Source organism: Poecile atricapillus, chromosome Z (assembly GCF_030490865.1).
Source record: "Poecile atricapillus isolate bPoeAtr1 chromosome Z, bPoeAtr1.hap1, whole genome shotgun sequence".
Classification (NCBI taxonomy): domain Eukaryota; kingdom Metazoa; phylum Chordata; class Aves; order Passeriformes; family Paridae; genus Poecile; species Poecile atricapillus.
The window spans coordinates 42,925,932-42,948,164 of record NC_081289.1 but is presented as its reverse complement, the minus strand read 5'-3'; the positions used below and the strand labels follow the sequence as shown (position 1 = coordinate 42,948,164).

Sequence of the window (22,233 nt, the reverse complement as noted above, 5' to 3'; positions counted from 1 at the left end):
GGGTGACGGGCGGGTCTCGGCCACAGCCGAGTGCGGCGCGTCAGTTCCGGCGGGGAGCGCGGCGCGGCGCGTGGGTCGGAAGCGCCGCGGCGGCGGCGGGGGAGCGGAAAATGGCGACGGCCGCGCAGCTCACGGACGAGGAGCTCTTCTCGGAGCTGAGGCGCTTCGGCTTCTCCCCGGGGCCGGTCACCGAGAGCACCCGGCCCGTCTACCTGAAGAAGCTGAAGAAGCTGCGCGAAGATGAACGGGCCGGGGCCCGCGGCGGCGGCGCCAACAAGACCCGGAACAGCAACAACAATAACACGGGAGCCGGAGCGGCGCCGGGTGGAGGCGGCGGCCCCGGGCGGGCGGCCCCGGGAGCGCGGCTGGCCGGCGCCGAGCACCCCTTCCTCGCCGGGGCCGCCGCCGGAGGCGGCCGGGGCCGCGCCGCACCCCCCGCCGGTGGCGGCAAAGTGCTGCTGGGCTTCAGCTCGGACGAGTCGGACGTGGAGAGCAGTCCCCGGAGCCAGGCCGGCGGCAGGAGGGAGCGCGCTGCGCCCCTCTACCGCGGCCTCAGGCCCGCCGCCCCCCACGGCGCCGGCGGCGTGAGCAGCAGCTCCCCCCCGGAGGAGGCGGCCCGGCGGAAGCCCAACGCCTGGTGGGGGGCGGCCGCCAGGAGACCGGCGGCGACTCAGGGTGTGAGGGAGCTCGGGGACGGCGAGGAGGAGGACGACGAAGAGGAGGAGGAGAAGGAGAGCGAGCAGCAGAGGTGGAAGAACCGGACCGTGAACGGGAACCGGCTCTTCTACGGAGGCAGCAGGGACAAGTACTCGGACTCGGAGGAGGAGGAGGCGGCGGGGGCGAGGGCCAAACAGCAGGGACCGAAGGAGGAGTCTGCAGTTCGCCGGCCCAGACGGAGCCTCAGCAAGTCGCCTGCTCCATTCATAACAAGCAAATGCGCTGCAGCCGGCGCTGGCGTGATGGAGACGGGCCAAGAAAGGGCTGGCGGAGGCTGCGGTGCTGGTGTGCTCGTAACGAATGACAGGGCGGCGGGGGCGGCTGCTGCCGGCAGTCTAGACAGGGGCAGAAATCAGGAGGAGGAGGAGGAGGAGGCGGCGGCGGTGGTGGGGGGGGGAAGAGGAGGATGTGAAAATCTGGACTCTAGTCCTCCGAGCCCCAGATACCGCATTGGGCTATCCAAGAAATCCCCATCAGTATTGTTGCTGCCACCACCGCTCACGGACGTGGACAGCGGCAAAATCACTGACCCTCCAGCCACCATTAGGAAAGCGACCAATAATCATGTTCTCAGCGGTGCTCCTGGTAGCTGTAGTGTTGAATCCAGGATCTATTCATCTACTAATAGCCTTCCCGCGGGTGGAACCCCCTCCTCCCTTAGACTCAACCACTCCAATCATACGGGTTCAAATCATACCTACCTGAAAAACACCTACAAGAAGAATCTCTCAGAGCCCGAGGAGGAGCTTCTCCAACAGTTCAAAAGAGAGGAGGTATCCACCACTGGAGGCTTCAGTGCACATTACCTGTCCATGTTCCTCTTAACTGCTGCATGCTTGTTCTTTCTGATACTGGGATTCACATACCTGAGAATGAGAGGTTCTGGAGTAGCTGAGGATGTGGGAGCCAACAGTAAGTATTAGGTGAAGGGTAAGAGCAGTTTCTGCAACTGGATGTAACAACTGTTAATACGCCTTTGCATTCCCAGACATCCCTTACTGAACAGTTCTGCGTTCCACCTTAGTATAATCTCTCTGTAGAGGACGGTGCACAGAGAAATTGTCTTCCCTTATGTATGTGCTTGCAAGCTAGTATAATAAGCTTGCAAGACATTTGAGGATAAACTTAAATCCCAGCATTCCCTGCTGTAATCTGTTGCTACCTTGTTTTCTAGCAAGTTTTCTTCCCAAAGCAGTTCTTTGGGTTTTGTTCAATTTAGCAGAAGTATGGTTAATAGAGAATTGACGAGGTAAGGCTTTATGTTAATCTCACAGGAGTAAGCGTGCACAGTTAGATACCTGGGATTCCTGCAGGGCTAAGATTTTACTATAGTTGTTTGGTAATAAAGCAGGTTGTTTTCATTCATGTGTGCTGAGGCTTGAAAAGGATCCTAGGTTGAGGTGATGTACATTGTGACAGACTTTGTGCAGTGAATGTTTGACTTATGTGTATTGTTTTCTAATAAGTACTTCTATATTTAGTTGAGAATAACGTTTATACATGAAATACTGCTGTGCTTTAGTCTAAATTTCAGAGCTTTTTTTTTTTAAATACTGAATTATTTGTGAAGAAGTTGGGAACTTCTTTAACATTTGTAAGTAACTTATTGGAATGGATTTAAAAAAACACCATTTTTTTTAGATGGTATGGAAACATACCACCTAAGAGTGGTGATTCTTGCTAATTCAGTTCTTGGCTGTTCCAAAATGGACAGTGGAGATTCTAACATCTCCACAAGAAAGAAAACTCATGCCATTGCTGTCTTGATTTTTCATTGCTCCTGGTGAGAAATTGTGCCAAAATCTGGTTTTGGGATGTAAGAGTTTTAGAAAGTTCTTGGCAACTTGTATTTTTCTGGACATGATTGAGGATGGTGAGTGGGGTATATGCAAGTGTGTACATTTTTTTTGTATGGAGGGTAGAGGATTTATATACTCATTTGTGGACATGTATACAGTGCCTTGTAAGGAATGATCTGACTGTTATCTTGGGATCTGCTAGATGTCACAGGGCAGCAGTGTGGGCTGGCTTTTTTTCTATTCCCCTTCAAATATTGTTCATTACATTACAGTAGCATAATACTTTTTAATTCTGTTTTGCACTTTTTGGAGGGGAGGGAGCAAGTAAAACATTCAGTGTTGAGGAAGGCCAGCAGCAACAAGGACTTGGGGATTTGCAGTGGTTTCATTGCAGTGGTCCACGTGGCTTTTAAGTGCTGTTCAGTCTTGTTTTTGGGCTGGCTGTGAACATAGGCAGGTGGGCTATAATTAGATACGGTATAGTGTGACTGTTGCAACTGCTCTGGTTAGCTTCTGGCCATAACTGCTGCAGACATGCCTACATTTTCTTGTGTACAGATAAGCTGTGTTCTTGTACTAGCATGCATTATATTCTTCTTTTATTCTTGAAATATGATGATTTTAACGGGAGAAGATCTGTCAGCCTACTAGGGTAAACTGCCAAATTCAGTGGTTGAGTTAAAACTGGCTTGTCATCCTGTTTGATACAAGCTGAGTGTTTCAGCAATGCAGATAGCAATAGTTCTTACAGTTCAGAGTGGATTTTTTTTTTGTATTGAAAGAAATTTTGGTTTTGAATGTGTGAACTTTCCTATAGAGCACGTGTGATGACTGTGTTGGGGGTATTGCTCTTAAAAAGTTAACCCAACTGGAACTTTTAGGAAAAATTGTCCTCTTCTCAGAGGACCTTGCTTAGGTTAGGCTGCCCAGTCAGTGCTCTGGTAGCCCAGTGTTGCTTGGTTGTTCAAGTAAACCAATTCTTGGCCTGTTCTTACTTGCTGTCTTTTCAGTGGAACTCTTGAAGGTGGATTTCCTGAAGAATTGTTCTGGCAATGCCACTCGTATTTTATCTGTGCTACTTCCTCACAGCCCCAGGCTTTGCTGCAGCATAACAAATGGGAACGGGGAATAGTGTCCCTTGGCAGAAGCAAACAGCAGGTTTTGTGGCTGGATCCTTTGATAGGAAGAGCAGGCCACTTCTAAGTAATGTGGGAATGAACAAGAAGTTACCTTACCCATATGTTTAGCATGTGCTTACTAAATTCCTCTCATATCAGCATGTGGAACAAAAATACTATGGGTCTGTAGAACGGGCAAGAAAAGACAAAACAGACTAGTAAAGACTGATTTTTACTGAAAAGGGGGAGAGCCCTGTCTTCTGTTGTATGCTTCCTAAGCTTCAGCAACATCCAAGTGAGTCCTTAGATTCTTATGCTTATATGCGTGTATAGTTTGGTTTTCTTTAATAGAAACCAAAGTGATTCATACTTTTTAATTAAAAAAATGATAGTACATCTCAAAAACAACCTTTTCATTTAGGTGATTGGATGTTGACATTTTTCTGTCTTTTAGGTGGTTGTAGGTAAGATTCTGTTGGGTGAGAGCGATTTGATTGTGGAAAAAAATCAGTTGTTTTAGACTCAAATCTGTGTCATAAAAACTTCTAGGGTTCAGCAAAGTTGCAATATATGAATCTCTCTAATTATCATGCTTACTGTGATAAAGCAGTAAAGGCAATTATTTGAATATTTGGTGGCTTCTTACTTTAAATTTGCAGGGAATGATGCACAGTGAGCTTAATGTTGGTTTTCTTAATAGTTAATTGCCTAAAATTAAATGCAATCAAAATAAGGTGATAGTATGGTTGTGACATTGAAAAATATTTATCACAAAGTACAGTCAGTATCAACACGTAAATATTTGTCAGGCTGTAATCTAAGAACAGAGGAGGTGTGTCTAATGAGAGAGAGGCTTAAAACCAGGTATTGGAGTTGAATTTAGGCCAGGTGTAACATTATAAATGAGAAGGGGTGAGCAGAGAATTTCAGAAGAGACTTGTCACTTACACTGTGCATAGTGTTCAAATGATTCCTTATCCAGAGCTCTGAAATAGCAATGAAGCTGTTTCGTTTTTCCACGTGTAGCATAAAATGGTCAAAGACAAATCAGAACTGGGCTAATTCTTCTGTATCTAAGCTAGAAAGGTCACTTGAAGTAAGGTTTTTATGCATTATTGCAGTCTAAAATATAGATAAATGTCTGTGCAGTTTTTCTTAAACCCGTTGAAATATACTGCTCTTCAAGCTCACATAAAAGACCAACTAATGTGTAAGTGCATGTTGTGCTTGCTGTCTCTGACAGCGCTGCATTTGAAAAAGATCAGTTTGGGCTTGGTGTGTGTAACTTCATTTTGCTCTGGCTGTAAAGCATGTTTTGTTTGCACGTGCCTTCAAAATACCATGGGATTGTATCGACTTCTTGTCAAACCAGCATAGTATTTTGTTAGGATAATGGTAGAGTTTAGTCTACTTCCTAGGTTCTTCAAACCTTGAAGAGTTGTGTATCTCTTCCAACTTCTGTGGTTTTGTGATGCTACTCTGAGCATCTCATGTGGCTGCTCCTGGAAGTTAATTCTAAAAAATTATTTCTCCTGAAAAGTTGGTAACTGTATCAGATTGGTTGATTTTGCTTTCAGATTAGGTTGACTTTTGTTCTGAAAGATGTGGGCCCTAGTACAGATGCTGTTGAAATCTGTAATCTGAAATACATTGTATGTAAGTTACTTTTACCATTTCTGCTCCGGTACTTTGTCTTGGAAGCAGCTGCTGTGAAATAAAAAAAAAACCAAAAAACCCAGAACAAAACCACCACAACAAAAAACTAATCTTGAAAGTTTCAGGTAGGTCTTGTTTAAAATCTTATTTTCTTATAAGAAGAGGCTTTTTAAAGTGACATCTGTTGCTAGTAATTTTGGTCTTTCTGTGATACTTGTTACAAAACTGCTAGGAGGATAATCCTTACTGCATTTGCTACAACTTGTGTTTTTGAAATGTTAATTCAGAGAGACTTAGCAGATGTATATATTGCAAGTGCAAGCTTATGCAAATCACAGTTCTAAGAGTTTCATTCAATTAGATTGATGTTCCTTTGTTCTTGACGTCTAAATCTCTCAGGTGGAATGAAAATTCTGTGGAATTTTATGCAGAGAATTTAATTGCTAAGAAGTTAGACTTGCTGTATAAAAGACGCGATGATGACTTTTACGCTCATGGGCCTGCAAATTACTGTTGAAGTGCTGTGATACTTCACTGATAACTGTTACAAATTTACTTACTTTCTAAGATCACCTTTTCAGAAGAGTCTATATTCTTGACAGTGTTGACTTTAATGGAGGAAAATTAGTTGTGGATAAGAAGTATTTACAGAAGAGGACATCATAAAGGGAGGGAGAAAAATTAAGACTTTCAGAGTTCCTGTGTTGTGTGCCTATTGATGTTCCTTCTGTTTTGCGAGGGGGTACCCTGACTTGTATTTGACAAGGTAACAACTTCTACTGAAATATTAGCATATTGCTGTTTCACTTTTTGCAAATTACTTTAAATCTTAATTAGCAAGTATTTATTATATCAACTAGGTGATATAAAAGAAAATCCTGGTATTTTTTGTAAAGACTAATCTCTGTTGTAGCAATCTCAATTCTATGGTTTGGTAAATTTTGGATCAAGATCGATAGATCAGACAAAAAGAATCTCTACCTTCATAAAGTAAAGCCAGGCAGAATAGTTAGATTTCCTTAGGATCCTTGACAGTTTTAAACTCTCGTCTTTCTTATGGTATGTCAGAAATTGCTCTTTAAAATGGGGAATAATTTGACCTTTTATCTAGGAAAGTCTGCATAATTATTATGTAGTGACTTTCATCTAGGAAAGTCTAAGTAATTGCTATATAGTACAAAATAGCTCAGCTATTCAAGTTCTTCCTAAAGGATAATAAACATTCTGTTTACCTTTGTAATAGATCTGGAGTATAAAGTATAAATATGAATATTGCTCAGCAGTGTTTGAAACAAAAATGATAGAAATTCAGAATTCCTGTTTTTAGGGTAGTTGATACTTTGTTCAGAATATTTATAACTGTTTTGCATTCATACCTTAAATGTGCTGCTGTTTGCAGATATGCACAAAACATCTCCTTATGCCATTACTGTAGACTCTTATTATGACTTTTTTTTCAAAGTTGCTGTTGGAGGCTGGTTTTTTTTGAAGTAAATAATGGAAAATTTGAACTAGAATCGCTTGTCTGTGGAGCAAGGATGAGAAGAACTCTGACAGGAGTCAGTCTGTTTTCTTTAGGTATGAAAAAGTAATCAAAAGTTTGCACTGTATTCTATAGTACATAGTTTTTGCAAAAGCATATTTCATTTCTGTTGTGAGAAAATTAAAAGTGATACAGAATCTGAAAGCAGATCTCGTTGCAACTTTTCCATTTTAAGAAACATTAGGGACTAGAAGGTGTGGGAAAGCAAAAAGGAGACTTGTTTCATTTGTTAAGAGCCTCTGTCAACTCTAGTACTGTTGAAGTGCAATGCAGCTCTTTCTGCTTAGGACAGATGTGTAGAGTGGTAATGGATGTAGTGGAAATATTTTAAAGAAGCACCCATGATACACAAGGACTTAAATTACGCATTATAGGAGCCCTACTTTGCACTGTTTCATAATCTATAATTATCCCAATTACAAGAGGAGAATCAGGCCTGCAGTCCTCCTGTCTCTGGGAAACAATTGTTTTTCTAAAAATCATGTACATTGAAATCCTTTTGAGATCTGTTTTTCATGTGAGAGCAGTAGGTTGCAAACTTTAGCCTGACTTCTTACCCAGCTAAGCTGGCAGGAGTTGCAGAGTTGTACCGAACTGATCTAGGATGTGATTCTAGACTTGTCCTTCAGTAATTGTATGAGCACTTGAACAGGCCAGAACTGCTGTTTGAGAAAGTGGCTTCACTAAAAGGCTTAGGCAAGTAAAATACAGAAGTACAGTGTTTTTTTGTTGATGAAAGTGGAGAATCACAGAGTGTTATAATCATGAGGAAAGGATACATTCTTTTTGCCTTTATAGGTCTTGTGAGCATTTGTATTCTCTGCAAAAATTAGTTGTCTTTTGTGATCCGTGTTAGGTTGAGGGGAATAAGTTTACTGGTCAGTGGACTGTGAAATCAAGGTATATTAAGAAAAGATTTTTTTAGGGGAGAATCCCATGTTGCTGAGAACTTCATTAGTACTATCTTTGTCTTGTCTTTGTCTTGACTCCTGTTTCCCCTGGTAGATACAGCTTTGTGGAAGGTGGCAGTGTCTTTGCTGTGATTATAATAAATAAGGACATGGTGTAGCTCAGGTCTTGATCAAGGTAACCTTGGTAGCTTCTGCCTACTGAGTCATTCTGATACAGAAAAACTTGTCAAAGTGGGCAGTAGTACAGATGGAAAGAAGCATACTGATATGTGCAGGGATAGATTGAAGAACTGCTGCACATCTTAAAGGTGATCTCATGGAGGTTCCTTCTGTGTTAGAAGGCTTGCTACAGTCTACAATGGCCAATATTGAGTCCTGCTGTGTTGTACTTCCCACACTGTTATTTAGTGCTGTTTTTCTGTTCTGCTTGTGTTTATATTCTGCTGTGGAGTGTGAGAGTAAGTGTATGTTAACCGTGAAACAGGCAAATATGGTGCCTGTTGGGCATAGCTTGCTGGAGGAGATGTGCTGTTATGGCTGGCATTTTGCAGAGGTGAATTCTTTTTGCAGAGAAAAAGGTCAAATTTTCTGCTTATTGAGTGTCATATTGTGACATCGAGATATCTTGAATAATGCTGCCTATTTAGAGTCTTCAGCTCCTTCAGCTGCTTTAAATGAGCTCTGAGTGACAGACTGAAAAGGCTGTTTAATGTGGGGAGAAGAGTAGGGGCTTAAAAAGAGATGTCTTACATTGAACTAAGAAGCACTAAAACTTACTAAGTATTCTCTATGATCCATTGAATTCTAGTAACCCTCTGCTAGGTAGTAAGAAGTGGGTCTGTTCATAAATTGTAGGATTAGAGATTCATAATTGTAGGGATTCAGTTCATAATTGTAGGGATTGTAGAACAACTCCTTGGCTACTTTTTCTTTGTTTCAGAGATGGCCATTTACTTAAGTAAAAATTTAAAGATGGCTTGTTACAGAATAATCTTTTTTTATACGTGCTAAGACTTCCTCCATACTGCCTTCACTTAAGTCATAATACATGGTCACATCCCTTAACCTATTTTTCAAAAAGGTACAAGAAATATTTATACTTGGTCTTACAGTGTCTTGAGTAAATGCAGCATCAGCCTGTCCTTTCTGGGTGTCAGCTGAACAAAACTTTATCACAAGAGGACTCCTGGGCACAAGGTGGATAAATGTAATGTTTTTCCTAACACTAGATTTTAAGGCTATGTCTAGATCTTAATTTTACTTTTGTCCACAGAAAAGTGTTTCTTTGATCAGTTTAATCTCTGAATTGGAGACACCTCAGGCTGTTCTTTAATTTCATAGCTGTATTTGTTAGCTTTAGGATATTTTCAATAGGCTGCATATCAAAGCCACTTACCTTAACGATCTGTATCCTCAATACTCATCATCTCACTATGTAGCTGTGCAATAAAATATTCTACAACACTTCATTATTTAGTAGTACTTTTCCCAGTGTTTGTTCAGCATCATCAACCTGCACAGCAGAAGCCCCTCATATCCCAACTTCATCAAACACATTTTTATCTGAATATGTAAATGTTGTTGGTCATAGAGAACAGAAATCTAGCTATAGAGCTAATCTGAAACCTGTCAGTAGATGCTGAGCAATGGAAGATTTACTGTGAGGGATGGGTTTCATATCTGTGAGGAGGTAGATACATGATTACTTTTTGTTGTGATTTGGGTTTTGTTTGTCTTGTAATTGTTGCCTGAAATAATGCTTGGGTTTGGTTTTTTTTTAATTCCCAGTATATTTTCTGGGAAATGGTATAACATTATCTGTTAAGGAATTTCTATACATCTCTGCCTATATCTAAGTTTAGACTGCTGTTTGTTTTTTCTCAGGTGTCATGCCTTAGATTTTATTGAGGACAGACTGGGTGGTGCTTGTGTGGCAAACACCTGAGAGGCGTTTTCACAGGCTGTGGAAATCCACAGTTCAAACCAGAATATGGGGAAAGGCCAATGTGGTATTGTTGCTTGTACTGTTCCTCTTTACAAATTCCTTGGAAATAGTTTACTGTTACCTTGTAAATAAGAGAAAATTATTTATAAAATTCCAGGGTGGTATCTTGCAAAGGAGAGTATCATATTTGGTTTAATCTAGTCTGTTTCTGAATTGGTGTGCACCCCATGTATGACCAAAGAAAGTATGGTGAGGAGAAAGGTATAGTGTATTTCAAAGAAAAAGCTGAGAAGTTTTTTTTTTAATTTGGTTGGTTTTGGGGTTTTTTTGGGGGGGTGTGTGTGAAAGGAATTTTATGTTGTCCTAGGGAGACTTTGCTTAGCTGAGAAAATCAGAGCAGATGTGCAGATTTTCTTCTGGAGAAGGAACTAGTCTCATAATTTATGTTTGGGCTTTGTTTTTCTTATCTGTAAGCATGAGAAGTACTTATGCTTTTACATCTGCTTATGTAAAAGCAGGTGTGGATAAAAGTGTAAGGCACTATGGGAAATAGGGAATCTGAGCTGTGTTTGAAGGATATGTTCATGTTTGGGTATTTTGTCTTTTGCCTATAATAATAAATGCATGTTCATTTTGATATAAGCTCAGAAAAAATCTAAGGAGTCTTGAGAGTATCTGAGAGAGCTCTAGTGCTGTACTGTTTGTACAGTGACCTTTGAACTAGGAGTAGAAATACCAGTCTTTTGCATACTCCTGAGAGCTCATTCATTCAGAATGGGCAGGTATGTATGCACAGTTTGATTTGGTGATCCTAGGTGTATTATGATCAATGTCTGTTAAGTTTTACTTCCATCAGAGGTGGTAGGTATTCTTGCAGAAACATTGTGGAATATGTTTCAGTTTTTTACATTGAGCATGGATGTGTTGGCATACTTTGGAATTGTACAGTGCAGTGGCCTTTTTATTTATAACTTTAAACACTTTCTTTTCCTTTTGATGTTTAGCTAAAGGTGCTACTTATTGAACTAATAACAAAAATGTGCAGATTGAGTACAAGTGCACATGAAGTAGAAGGGGGAGGAAAACCATGAGATGTTAAATCCAGACTTGTTTGATTCTGCTGTGTAGGATGTGTGGTATTAAATGATTCCTTTTGAGAGAGACCAGACTGGAGGGAAATGACACAAAAGTAGCAGCCCTGGGAAGGGGCTGTCCTGGTAATTGAGGACCTAAGGCCAAATAGGGCGAGCCTAGTCCTTCTGTAAGGGAATGAGTTAGCATGTGATATCCTTTGTCATTCAGAATATGGTAATTTACCGAGCTGCTTACACAAGCCTTGGGATCGTAGTAAGCACGAGATTCATGATTTGAGGAAAGAGAGTTAGGATCTTGTTCTGTAAACTTTTTTTTTCATTGTTCAAGCACTGAGCTTTGTGCTACTATGTAGTGACCTACATACTACAGAGCTCTTCTGTGCCAAAGGTGTGGTATGGTTTTATTGCCCCTAGTGTTTGAGATCTTGGTAAAACTTGCTTGTACTTCCTTTCTGTCTTTTTTTCTTTTTTTCCTGTTTCTGCATGGCAGGTGAGCTTCCTGCCAAGAAAGGTTTTGGTTTTTCTTGGCTTTTTTTCTCCTCTCTAGATCCACCAGGTCAGAAGTGCTGCTAGAAGATTCATCACCTTAATCCACAAGCTGATGATGTAACCTTTTAACTAATAGGCATAACCTATTTAATTAATAAACAATTATCATAACATTAGTTCAAGTTCAGTCTTTGTTTAAGCACTCTTCATATGAGTAAAGGATACTGGTGTGTTAGTCCAGTTGTTCCCTTTGGATAATATTTATGTGAACCAGGTAGATTAATCAAACAAATCATCAAACAAATGCAGTTGCTATGATAGACAGCCTGGAAGGTTAACCAGCTCTTCAGAGTCTTAGTCCAGTGGAGTAAAAATGGAAGTAACTCAATATTCCCTGCTGTTACACGTGTCCAGTCAAGTGTGTTATGTTGTGTATTACTACTGAGCCCATCCTGATTTGGAGCGCTTCAAACTTCCACAAGTATGTGGTGAGCAGTTTTCCTTCTTAACTAATATGGATACTTGTGGTAAACTGCTGCTTCCTCAGTAGAAGCTCATCTTTGTCATGCCAGGAGACCTGCTAGCAACTACCGCTGTATAACCTGTATAGAGCGCCTGTTTTCAGAGCTCTGCTGTTGTGTTCAGGCTTTGTAAATATATTGTTCAGTAGTTCTGCTGCTCTTAGTGCAGCAAGCACTGATAGACCAGTGTGCTGAATGATTAAAAGGACAGAGGACACAGGGGAACCCCAGTTTTAAAAATAAAAAATTCCCATGTGAGCCGTATCATGACTTTGTGCTCATGATTGATGAAAACCCTTTTAAGAGTTTTATTGTCAGTGTTCTCCCTTTGAGTGTTAGTTTGGATGTTGTAAACTGTTCTTACTAGTACTTTGTAACTGAAGTCTGTCTGGAAGAAGAGGTTATAATTTGGTGTTTTTATGTTGGAAACTCTTCAAGACAGAAATCCTTACTGCTTGTACGAAATTACAGGATATTTTTATCAAGACTGGGCTCCTTGGCAGAATGACAGTAGATTCAGTATTTAATTGCAGCTTGCCATTGATTCTTAAACCTTCTGTGTTTCAAGAACACTTGCTTTATTAGTTTGCTTTCCACTTTGAACTTGGAGTTTGAGGAAAGTGGAAGACATCCTAGTTTAACATAAAACATACTGCGTTGCCATGCTTTTAAGATGGAGTTTCTCCTTTCTCTAAATTTGTGTTCATTTGTTGAAGTGGTGTGTATTTTTTGGCCTTATAAAACGTCAGGAGCTAAAATATTGGGAGAGGTACAGAAGAAGGTAGAAGGGCTATTTCAGAAGCCTATTCTGATTCTCTACCCATTGTAAAATGCTGTCTAATATTTCTCCTGTTAATGTTTTGCAACTGCTCATAAGAGCAGTCTTAGTGTGGTGGGTTATTTCCAAAGTATACACACTAGCCTGTAGTGAATACTGTGTGTATGTGTGTGCAAGGAATGTGATTTTAATCTGTTTTTCACAATGCACAGCAAGTGCACTTCTGGACCATTTTCCCTAATAAAACAGAGACAGCTGTTTTTTCTATGGTTTGTAATATAGTGCAGAAGAAGATGTGTGCAAATACTGTTTCTAAAAAATATTTCCTTAAATATTGTTAAGAACTGACAGCTTGTATAATTTTTAGGTTACTAATACGAGTACTAGAATGAAACTAATGTTATTCCAGTAAACTAAATAATCTGATGAGAAACTTTACCCAAACTCTTATGTCTGTTCTCAAACCTGAATTAAATTGGCATGACTTGCAGGAGCACCTTTCAGCATTCAGATCTATTCTAACCAGCATTTAAGTAGGCAGGAATAGATTTGAACCTTTCTAGAAAGGGTGATGCAGCTAAACATTTCTGATAGCAGAAATGTTTATTCTAGTAAATTCTATTAGTAATGCTTCTAATATTGTTTCTTACTCTGGTAGCAGTACATTATCCAGCTAATGTATTTGTTTTAAGAGGAAAAAAAAAATCTGATGGAAAGCATTAGGTTATCTGCTTTCAGAACACATATTTGTAAGGCAGATTTTGGAGCTATTACTACCTCTGTTTTGAGGTTAGTCTGCTTGTGGCATGGTGGATGAGGGGGAGAAAAGTACTTCACAGGAAGGAACATTCTTACTTGTGCAGAAGCTGCTAACTTGGAGATATATGTTGTAGTGCACAGTCTCTGGATCCTTTGGGTGAATGGTATTAGATGCTTTGTGTCATCACACTCAGAAACGAGCTGCTTACAGGTTAATTTGGATCATTCTTGTTTCTACAGCTGCAGCTGTACTGCTCCTTAAAGTTGCATTGGAATTTTGCTTTTTCATCTATAAAATCAAACTATCTGTACATTCAGAAATAGATTGTGGCATTAAAACACTTCTGTTAAAAGTGTCACCTTAAAATATTAGGAGGAACAGTGAGCTGCAGAAAGGTTCAGAGGTGGCTTTTATAGCAAGGAGGAAGAGGACTCTCAAATGTGGAGGAATGAGGAAAGAAGTGAAAGCATGAGTATTATGGAAGGGCTGAATAGTCTCATTAGTCTCTCTTGCCTCTGGTACAAGGATGCATGTTTTAACTTTATAGCATAAGTAGATAGTAATTTGTTCTTTGAACTTCATTAGAATGTGAGCTTGATAGACTATTTTCAAGGCAATTGTTGCAAGTTAGAGGTCTCAAACCCTTTTTAAGGAAGAGCCTAGGAAGTATTCATTCAGATAAAAATTTTACATTAATAATTCTTAATTTATGTTTAGTTTGGTTGAATAAGAATTTATCACTCATACAAATGTAGTTACATATCTAAGAACTGTCAAGAAAGCTTTTGAACCAAGAATGCTGAGGTAATATATTGAAATACCTTAGGCATGTTGGAGTAGGTGAAAATTTTACATCTATGACGAGCATGTGGGAGGATTTGGTAAGAGCTTAGGTTCTGGACAAAAAAAAGAAGGGTGTACTCAAAAGAGGAATTACTGAAGAAGTTAAGGAGTGGCCTTATTAACTCAAGTCAGTAGAGGTTGTGTGGTAAATAAATGCACATTGATTAACAGTTGTAATTGCATTTGCTACTGATAAATTGCTGCAGTTGCATTTTGCGTACTTGCCTCTTAAGGCACAAGTCATGCTAAACTGAATAGCATAGTATATAAAATGTTCTTCAGTTTTTGGTTAACTGTAAGAATCACTAACTTCAGAGTGATTTCATGGTTATCCTATTGTGTGAGTTAAAATAAGGAGTTTTAAAGATTGTTAAGTTTTTGTGATAGGTAATTTTGAAGAGGCGGTTGTGTTAGTATTTTTGGTCATTGTAACCACTGTGTATTTGTGAACGAGAGGCAAACATCATCTGGCTTGCTTAATAAATTCAAGGTGTTAATTTATGTAAATATGAAGTTGCCCAAATGTGAGATTGATTTTACACTGGGATTGTGATGGTGGAAAAGTCTAATCACCACCATAGCCTCCACTGAATTGCTGGACTGCCCTAACACGTGTAGAATTTCAGGTGACAGTTTTCAGTTTGTGTCTTTGCAGGCATGGAAATGTTGCATATGTGTTTGTTTCATGACTTTCACCAGTGCTAAAATACGTTAGTCAGGTATACTGAAATCTACATGCTCTTGCGTCTTGTGTTTGTACCCCCCTTCCAATCTGAAACCCCTACTCAATCAAGATTCCATGTATGCTCAGTAAGATTGACCCTGGAGTCTGTAATTATCCTTGTCTGGATAACAAACAATCAAACTAGGTGTTTAATCCTGTTTTAGGCTGTTTAGATTGAGTGCTTAGTGATGTTCAATTGAGTTAATGAATGAAATACATAAAACTTTTTAAAGTTGGTAGCTTGATAATCCAGTAAGCAATGGCTGTGAATTTGGACCTATAGAATGAAATCGTAAAGTGCTGTAGGGCTTGGTTTGCAAGACTCTTCAACATCTGCTTCTATCAGGTTTAATTAATCTTATATCTGAATACATTATTTGGATGTCTGTGAAAACTAGTCCCTGTGTTTGAGTGGGTTTAGTTTGGTTTGGGTATTTTTCCATTTGCTGTATCAGAAGAAGCTGAAGGGCTTATTGGATAGTTAATTTTTTTCTGAGCTTAGGTGCATGGGCAGACTTGTTTGCAGAGTTACAGAGAGTCAAGCCTTCTTCATTTAAAGAGCATTTTCATTGTCCCACTGTTGTAGACATTATTTGTTGGTTGTAACCATAGGAATGTGAATCTTACCATTGCTACATGTTGGAACAAAGGAAGGGTAATGGTTTCTACTTCAAACTTCCTTTCAAAACTAAGGTGAAGTGGATCAACATTTGTTTGCTGACAAGAGTGCTACTGAAGGTCATGCAATTAATAAAAATCACATTCTTTCACAAATAATTAGTTTTTTTTCTTAGAAAATTATTTTTTTCCTTTCTTATCCATATTCACTTACACTTGATTAAGGTTGGGAACCCTGTTTTACAAGTTGGTCCTTAGTTTCTTTTGTATCCTCTATTTTTCCTAAATGAGAACTCTTGCCATGAATTTGATCTACTGTGTCAACCTTTATATTTCTCTTATATTTCCCATGTTTTACTAAATTAACTGATCAGTTTAAGCATGGTTGTGGTTCAGAAATCAAGATATTGTCCATCAATCTATTCTTGGGTCAGCAGCTCTTGATGTTTTATGGATACCTATATGCACAGGAGTGCATGAGCTCTCAGTGTGTTGTCTCACTCTTGTTAAAAGAAAATGCTGAGTTGTAGAGCTTTGTTGTATGTATTAGTGGTTAGTAAAAAGGGAGTTTTCCTTTTTTAAAATGCCCACTAAATGTAAAACCTCCAAATTATTTCAAAGCAATTGAGTTATTAAAACAAGTATTTGGCAAATAGCAAGCTCAGATTTGTTTGAAAGGAAATAGCTGTGAAATTTGTTGACATACAAAACTCTGGTTTAACCTAAATGCTACTGTACTGCATTATCAAATGCAGAGTTAGGACAAAGGTTAATAGATGGCTCTTTTGTTATTTGTCTTAACTATTACAGTGTTATCATAAAGCTACAATGTTGGTATACCCTTTTAGTGTTCTCAGACACTAGAGTGAATTAATTTTTTTCTTTTTTTTTGACAGTCAAGGATCCCTTTAGTGAAGAACTCCAAAAAATACAAGTAAGTAAAACAACTTAACATTGAGGTTTTAATCTGTCATGTGATAGTATAAAAACAATATAGATCTGTTCAGAAGGATGCAGTTTTAGTATAATTTGCAGGAAATAAATGCACTTCTTGTAACTGATGTTTTAATTTTTTTTTCATCTTGGGCAGTGTAAATAGGATTACAAGATTTGGCTGTGGCATGCTGGTTGCTTCATATACAATGAAAATAGTACATCATTTGTGTTGTAAAAAGAAAAGAGTGTTGTAAATTTTGAGACTAAATTTAACAGTTTTTCACTTACTGTTACCATTTGGCTTCTCAACCTTGAAAGCACTACTGGTAAGAGATGATTGACATGAAACCCCAAGATCTTATTTAGTGCTACAGAAGAGGAAGTCCTTCAAAATGGATTTAAAAATCGGTCTTTTTCACTTTGATTCCATTCTGTTACTTGTTCCTATATTCATTTTTTGTCTGAAGTATCAGGCTAAACATTTTTGAGATGTCACCATTGAAGCTATCTGTATTCTTAGTTTTGCAGCATGCATTCGGGTGGTTCTCTCTTCTGACTTGAATTGTAAACACAGGGATCTGCTTTTGCTAGGCATATATAAGCAAGTATTGCAAGATAATTGTGGAGGATTGGTGGGGGGGTCATTTTTTTGGTTTACTGTCTGGGATTTGGTTTTATTGTTTGGTGGATTGGTGGGTTTTTGTGTCTGGGGTTGAACTCTCCGAAAGTGAGTAATTGCATATTAAGCAGGTGGCATTGGCTGGTTTTTTGGGTAGAAAATGTTTCTGAATCTCTTGACAAATTAAATTTCTTGAGGCAGATTCTGGGGATTCTTTCATAATTACTAGTGTAAAGAGAATGCATTTTGTGCACTGGACTCAGCCTGGGAACCTGTTCTATATGTTACTTGCATCTGTTTCTACTGCAGTGTTCCGTAGTAATCCTATTGCATGCTTGATTGTTTGTTAGCTACAAAGGTTACACCACTCGGTTCTTTCCTTCTTTATGCAGTTCAGCCATTAATTAGGGAAAAAAAAAAGGTCACAGTAATATTTCTCATGTTCATCTCACTGTAGCTAGTAGTGGAATCATGGGTGTACCTACTGGCAGATAAACAGAACTTGAAGTACTGCTGGTGGTGTGGGTGTGGGGGGGTGTGTGTGTGCTGGAGGACTGATTTTCCTCTTCTGCCATTCACAGTGTTTTCCGGCCAGGAAATGAGTTAATAAGATTGGTTAGTTTCCTGAGGAGTATCAACTACATCAACTTAATATCAGTGATGGTTCTGTAGCACCAGAACAGGGAGAGGTGACATTGGTAATTGTTGTTAATGCTACTGGGAAATAATTTGTCCATTGTTTGATCAAGAAATAAGTATTGAAAGTATTTGAAAGAAGTATTTTGCTTTTCTGGTAGCAGTTTTCTTACAGAAAAATATTGGACTATTCATGTTTTAAAATTATGTCAATAGTGCTGGTGCATCAGGGAATTAAGCCTAGTATAGTTACGTTTTGTTCAAAATGAGTATAATCAGCATATGCACAAACTGGAAAATAATTTTTTTGAGTATTTTTTTGAATGAAGGCTCTAGTCTTAGCCATTTGATAAAACTTCAACATTTCAGAATAGCCTTTAGTGTATGTAATTGTATGTGTATGTAATTGCATGTTCTTTGTCTTTATGTTTTGAATATTTCCTTCTAATATAAAATGGTCCTTGTTATATTTAAATAAAATTGTTTGATATCTTGATAAGTTTAACTTCCCTGTAAGTTGCAATTATATGACATCTCATATTCATGCTTGTTTTGGGAATCAGGCCTTTTTGTACTATGGTGTGTGCAGGAAGCATCAACAAGATAGTCCACAGCTTTCTGGTGTGCTTTGTTTCGGCTTTTTGTTTGGTGGGGGCGGTTGGTTTGTTTGCTTTTTTAATTAAATTACTATAGTTTGAAGTTAGACAACAAAAATCTTCCTTTGCTCTGAATTTTATGCTGGAATGTGGCCAGATGGTACTTTAGTGTGGCTTGTATAAAATGTCGTTGCACATCTATAAAGAATAAAGCTTCTATTTTTACATAGTAGCTATCAAAAACCACCCCAAACAAAACAGACTTCTTTTGAGTCATTTCACTAATCTCTCAGTAGTATCAAAATACTGCTGAGAGTCTGTTGGTTTTAACTGGCAGATCTGTCAGAGTCCAAGCTGCAATCTAGTTTAGCTTCAGTCAAGATCTGAAAATTCAATGTACTGAATACTTGGATTCAGAAATCTATTGCCTGCATTTTTGTTGATGTGTGAGATGTTACAGCTTTCTGCCTGTAAACCATCGGTTTTTTTCCTCAGATTATATGAAGATTTTGGGGTTAAATGGAAAAAAGTAGATCTGTACTACTGCTTGTTTTAACGTAAATATGTTTTTATCATTCTAGGAAGATGAGATAAGTCTCATGATGAAGAGCTTGTATGCACTTCATGATAAATTGGCGCAAGTAGCAGGTAACACTTTAAAAATATTGTGATGTAACATTATGGTAACAGCTACAAAAAAGTCCTGTTCAGATAGCGATTTGCAGTAACTGGGTCCCTGATAGCCATTTAGAGTTCCATTTTGGGAAACTTTAAATCCTGTTTCTAGTTCACTTACACTGTATTTTTCCATCAGAGTAGCGCCTTTTGTTGCAATGTTTGCTCATGAGGTAGGCTCTTGAATATTGTGATCCTGTGTGGTTTTTGACCCAATGTCTTAATACTTTATTAATCTGATTTTGTTAAAACGCTTAAATTAAATTTGCTATATGTGAAGAGGACTGTGTGGGTTTCTTAAATGTTGTTAATTCACTGTGATGAAAATGAAAGTATTTTGCAACAGTGATAAAATGGGTACTAATAAAGTAAACAGTAGTGGTTGAACAAGATTGCCTTGTTAGAGAAAATGTCCACCTTAACCATATGAGTTCCATAGTAATGAAAAGTGCTGCATATAGTAATGTGCTAGAGTTGGTGTTTAGGGATAGTATTACTGAATATTCAAAGTAAAAAATAGAGTGATTTTATCTAGAGTCATAAGGAACACAGCTTTAAACTGCACACATACTTACACATCACAATCAGGAAATGGTGAAGTTAAGGTTGTGGTTACAACTTTGGCATCTGGTTGAATGAGAGTTACAGCTGAGTCTGTGTCATGACTATTAAACAGGTTTTATCATCCTTGAATATTTAACCCATAATGCATTCAGGAGGTCTTGCTGGTCTTTGTGCCAACTATTTGTTTTGCATCAGCAAGTTTTACCAAGAAGGCTTTTCCATTATTATCAGGTGCTACAGATATTTTGCAAACATGAAAAAATGTGGAAATAACTCTATGTCAGATACAAAGCTGACAATATAATATGTCAAGGCTGTATAGGAAATGTGTGACAAATTTGAGGAGCTCTGTAATACCATTTAAATTGCAACACTAATCCATCTTTCTGCAGAAATATTTTGTTTCCACAGCATTTACAGTGTCTGCTATGAATAAAATAGGTGTTTGGACAAACCCCATACATTTTAGCTTGTTTGTATCAGAGAATCACAGAATGGGTCAAGTTGGACAGAATCACAGTGGGTCATTTGGGCCAACCTCCTTGCTCAAGCAGGGTGATCCCAGAGAACATGGCGTAGGGTTGCATCCAAACAGTTCTTGAACGTCTCCAGCAAGGGAGATTCCGCATGCTTTCTGGACAATCTGTTCCAGTGCTCAGTCACCCACACAATAAAGAAGTTCTTCCTCACGTTCAGGTGGAACTTCTGTGCAACAATCTCTGTCCCTTGCCTCTTGTCCTATTGCTGGGTACCACCTAGAAGAGCCTGGCTCCCTCCTCTTGACATCTTCCCTTCAGATGATTATAGACATTGATGAAGTCCCCTCTAAGTTCTCTCTTGTGGCTGAGCAGGTCTAGCCCCTTCAGTCTTCCTCATAAGAGAGATGCTTCAGTCTCTTAATCATCTTTGTCTTCTGGCGTAGATCATACTATAACTGAGTATTCAAGGTGATTGTTGCTTTTCCTTGCTTAGATCATCGTCATGTTGCTTTCCTATCTTTTGAAGAGTGTAACAGCTTGCTGTTTGTTCAGTGTGTCATCTGGCCCTCCAGGGCCCATACAGTAAACAATGTATTTGCATGGATAAAAAAGTTTGGCACATAATTTCTACATCCATGAAAGAAAGGGAGTTTTCTTTATTAGCTGGGGCTTATTTCAGTGCACATAAACGTATACAAATCTTTACCTGTCTGCCTTATGAGGAAATTTTGTCTCCAAGACAGCTGCTTGCTTAACCAGGTTTCAAAGATGCATTATTCTCTATCAGTCTATTTCTGGCCAGCAGGATCTTCAAATGCTTCCTTTTGAAAAATACAACTATCCTTTCTGGTTAGGTGGTGCTTCAGACTGGAGCTGTAATGTGAGTTTACCTGGTTGCTCAGCAGAGTAGCTTTCATACATTCTGAAGAAGGACCTAATCCATCTCTACTTAGACAGAAATTCTCCTCAATGCCAAGTTTCTTAAGATACGAGAGGAAGATGTCTGCCATCCGTTTTTGCATACCATATTGATGTAGACATGGCACAATATCTGGAAGCAGTTTAAAAGGTATAAAACAGAGGAAGCTGCAAAGGAGATGCAGGATTTAAGAGTGTTGATCTTGTGCACAGTGCACCACTTCAAAGGAGAAGTTAAGGAATATAGATTTACTCAAAGTGGTGCTTTTCAGGTCTCTCTGTCACATACTTGGAAAAGTTTCTCTCATTTCATAGTTGGCTATGAATCATTTGTTCATGTTATAACTATTAATATTAAAAAGGCAGGCTGGAAACTTGAAGTAGTCTGTTCTGTTAAGCTTTATTCAACATCTTGACTTCCATAAAGATGGTCCCCTCAAAATTTGGTTTCTAGATCTGTTTAATAAAACAGACTTATTTTTACTGATCTAATTTCTTACCTTGTCAACTTCAAATGGAGAGCAAGTTATGGGGCTTTTATTTTAGAAGATAGAACATGAAGTTTTTTTAAGGAAGAAAATGTCAGAGTAAGAATTCATTAATTTTGACTTAATATACCATGTTCCAACTGTAGATACTTATTCTGAACTGTGGTGCTGCAATACGATGTCAAATTATCCAATATAAAAATAGGTTGCCTTTAATGCATCACCGTTCTCTGAATTACTAGTCTGCTCAAACTACAGTGAGTAATTCTTGCCTCACAGGAAACTCAGAACTGCATGGGCAGATAGTGCTTCTCCCTTGAGTTGAAGTTTGTATTCCTGTGTTCATGTCTTGAATAGTTTTGCCATTCTTCAAAACGGCAACATTTTATAAACAGTATATATTTCAGTACCCAACACTTTCTGCTAAACCAAAATACCTGCTTTTTTAAATAGCGTATGTTAATTACTGGATGTCTTGGTCTTTCATGGAGAGATTTCAATAGCTCCCATCAATTTTCAGTCAGACTTGCAAAATGAATAAATCTAGCCACTATATACACAAGAAGCAGCCAGCTACCCATGGGTATGACCCTTTCTTGTAGATAAAGGATTTTTTAGGTAGCTGTTTCTTTTGCCTGGCATTCTTCAGTGTGACAGACTATTGGATTTAGATAGTTTCCTTCTTTTTACAGGTTCTTGAGATGCAGGGGGGAATTAGGCTTTTTTATGTAATAAAGCTTCCTGATAAATCCGTGACTGGAAGAAAATTCTGGCAAAACACCTAATGTTACTTAATATTAATTTCA

At 38.8% G+C, this 22,233-nt stretch overlaps 1 protein-coding gene across 2 annotated transcripts in view; it reads left to right on the top strand.

The window, feature by feature from the left end:
• The window catches only part of LOC131572780 (inner nuclear membrane protein Man1-like), a 42,548-nt gene continuing 20,315 nt past the window's right edge, over positions 1-22,233 (top strand). The window contains exons 1-3 of one of the 2 annotated variants that reach the window (XR_009276048.1): positions 1-1,629; positions 16,413-16,450; positions 18,885-18,951. Coding sequence is in view for 1 of the 2 variants with exons in the window: in XM_058826128.1 (XP_058682111.1) it covers positions 111-1,629; positions 16,413-16,450; positions 18,885-18,951 (1,624 nt within the window). In the remaining variant the exon portion in view is untranslated. The remainder of the gene's footprint in view (positions 1,630-16,412; positions 16,451-18,884; positions 18,952-22,233) is intronic. The other variant, XM_058826128.1, reaches the window with a different exon arrangement.